At 40.5% G+C, this 2,045-nt stretch overlaps 1 protein-coding gene across 1 annotated transcript; it reads left to right on the plus strand.

The window, feature by feature from the left end:
- The first annotated feature begins 432 nt into the window (after window positions 1-432).
- On the plus strand, window positions 433-1,727 carry LOC110922550 (uncharacterized protein At4g00950). Its single transcript, XM_022166836.2, has 2 exons — window positions 433-1,116; window positions 1,387-1,727. Exons 1-2 carry the CDS (start codon window positions 532-534, stop codon window positions 1,459-1,461), a joined length of 660 nt encoding a protein of 219 aa, XP_022022528.1. The 5' UTR covers window positions 433-531; the 3' UTR covers window positions 1,462-1,727.
- Window positions 1,728-2,045: the final 318 nt, after the last annotated feature.

Consider the following 2,045-nt stretch of genomic DNA (forward strand, 5'->3'; position numbering starts at 1 on the left):
ACGCTGGAGGGTGGTCGCACATGGGCCCTCCCATCTCTGCAGCGAGCCTAACGGTTTTTTGTTTTGCAGGACAGTTCTCCAAGCTCTTGTATTAGATCCAAACCCTCGATTACAGGCTCCGACCTAAACTCGATTCTTTGGCTCTTCAATGGTAATAGTGATATAACCACAGGGGTCAAAAATGTAATTTACTCTATTTCTTATTTAATAATATAATATAGTTATGACACATTAAAACACAAACACGACAAAAGTATAAAATGAGCGATTAAAGACGTCAAACGTAAAACTTTTTAATTTTGTACTCAAATAAAAAACATATGGATAGTAATTTACTCCGACAAAAGTATTAAAAGCCGTTAGAACAAACTTAAAAAAGCATAGAACATAAAAACAAAAACAAAGACAAAACCACCTAAAATATCAACTAAATAAACACACCTTCCTTCCTTCCTCCTCATTCAATTCAAGAGAGAGAGAACAACAACAACTCAATTCAATTCTAGAGAGAGAAAGACACACACACACACAATGTCGTCCGGATCCGAAACCGAACCCGACCCGTATTCCACACCCAAACTCCCACTCTTCTCCATACCACCACCCCACCATACTTCTTCACCCCCCGGCACCTCAACACCACCGCTCCAAACCACCACCGCCTCCGTCCCATTCCGGTGGGAAGAACAACCTGGTAAACCCCGACCCTGTACGGACCTCATCGTCGCCCCCACTCACCACACCAAATGCCTCCATCTCCCGCCAAGATTAGCAGCCACGGTGGACCCCACCAAAATATCATCACCCTCGCCCACCACCGTCCTCGACGGTCCAGATAACATTCATGGCAAATCGTTTTTTTCATCGTCTTCCTTCCGGTTTGTTAAAGAACGACGTCGTAGGGAGCGAAGGCAGAGGTCGTTTGATAGTGACGGTGGGTGGAGTGACGGTGACGGTGACGGAGGTGGGCAGAAGAGGTTGTTGTTGGGTGAGAAAGTTGACGGTAACGGTGGAGGGTTGTTTGGGTCTTTTAGGTTTAAGGGTAATCGTAAAGTGACGTCATCAAAGATGAGGAGAAATTCAAGTGTGTCGAAAGTCACTGGGTCCCACTTTTGGGTAAGAAGTTAAAAACTGCGGATTTATGTACAATATTTTATGCGTAACGTACAAGTGTGTGTTGGGTGTAACCTGTAAAGTAGGAAATAATGTAGGATGGGGCCCACTTACAGTAAGAAAACATGTCATATGAACAGACGACCGGCAGGCCATGCAATACACGCCGGCTAAATTTTCACTTTTGGTCCCTTGGATATACGGGTAGACACATATTGGTCCTTCACCATATAACTATCGATTTTTTATATTTTTTATTTATTCTTTGTGCAGGCCAAGATTTATGAAGGGTTTAAGCAAGTGGTTCCGTGGAAGAAGAAGTCCAAGATAGAATGCTTTACTCTTTGAAATGATTTAAAGGGCCCACACTGGTAAACCCTTGCGCTAATCAACCCTGGACCTGACCAAGGGTCGAACCAGAGAGGTCAGGGTCCGGGCTGGTCCGGACCTCTGACACGTGAAAATTTCTATTAGTTAATAAGGGTACTCAACTTTGTGGTATTGTTTTGGTTTTACCTCTAAATAGTGGTATGTCGTTTCTAGAATAGTTGAAATGGATATTAATATATTTTAAAGCAGTGGATCTATAATTATCATTTTATGCTTCTGAGAAACGTAATTTTATAGGGTATTAATGGGATTTTCGTGTGCAGCGGAAATTCGGTTTTAGTCGGTATTGGTTCGTTCGTTACGACACTCGTAAAGATTTTTTTATACAACGTTTTCAACGCGAGAAACATAATTAAATACGTCTTGGTATTCATTTTACTTGAAAACGTTAGTGAACACAAGTTATTAGAGAAAAATTAAATTAAATGAAAACTAGATGATAACTGATAAGTAAATAAATTTGTATTGTTTTTTTAGATTTCATTTTTTTTATGATACTAGGGGTGTTGTTTTATTAAGATTTCATTTTTTTTATGATACTA

This window comes from Helianthus annuus, chromosome 17 (assembly GCF_002127325.2).
Source record: "Helianthus annuus cultivar XRQ/B chromosome 17, HanXRQr2.0-SUNRISE, whole genome shotgun sequence".
Classification (NCBI taxonomy): Eukaryota; Viridiplantae; Streptophyta; class Magnoliopsida; order Asterales; family Asteraceae; genus Helianthus; species Helianthus annuus.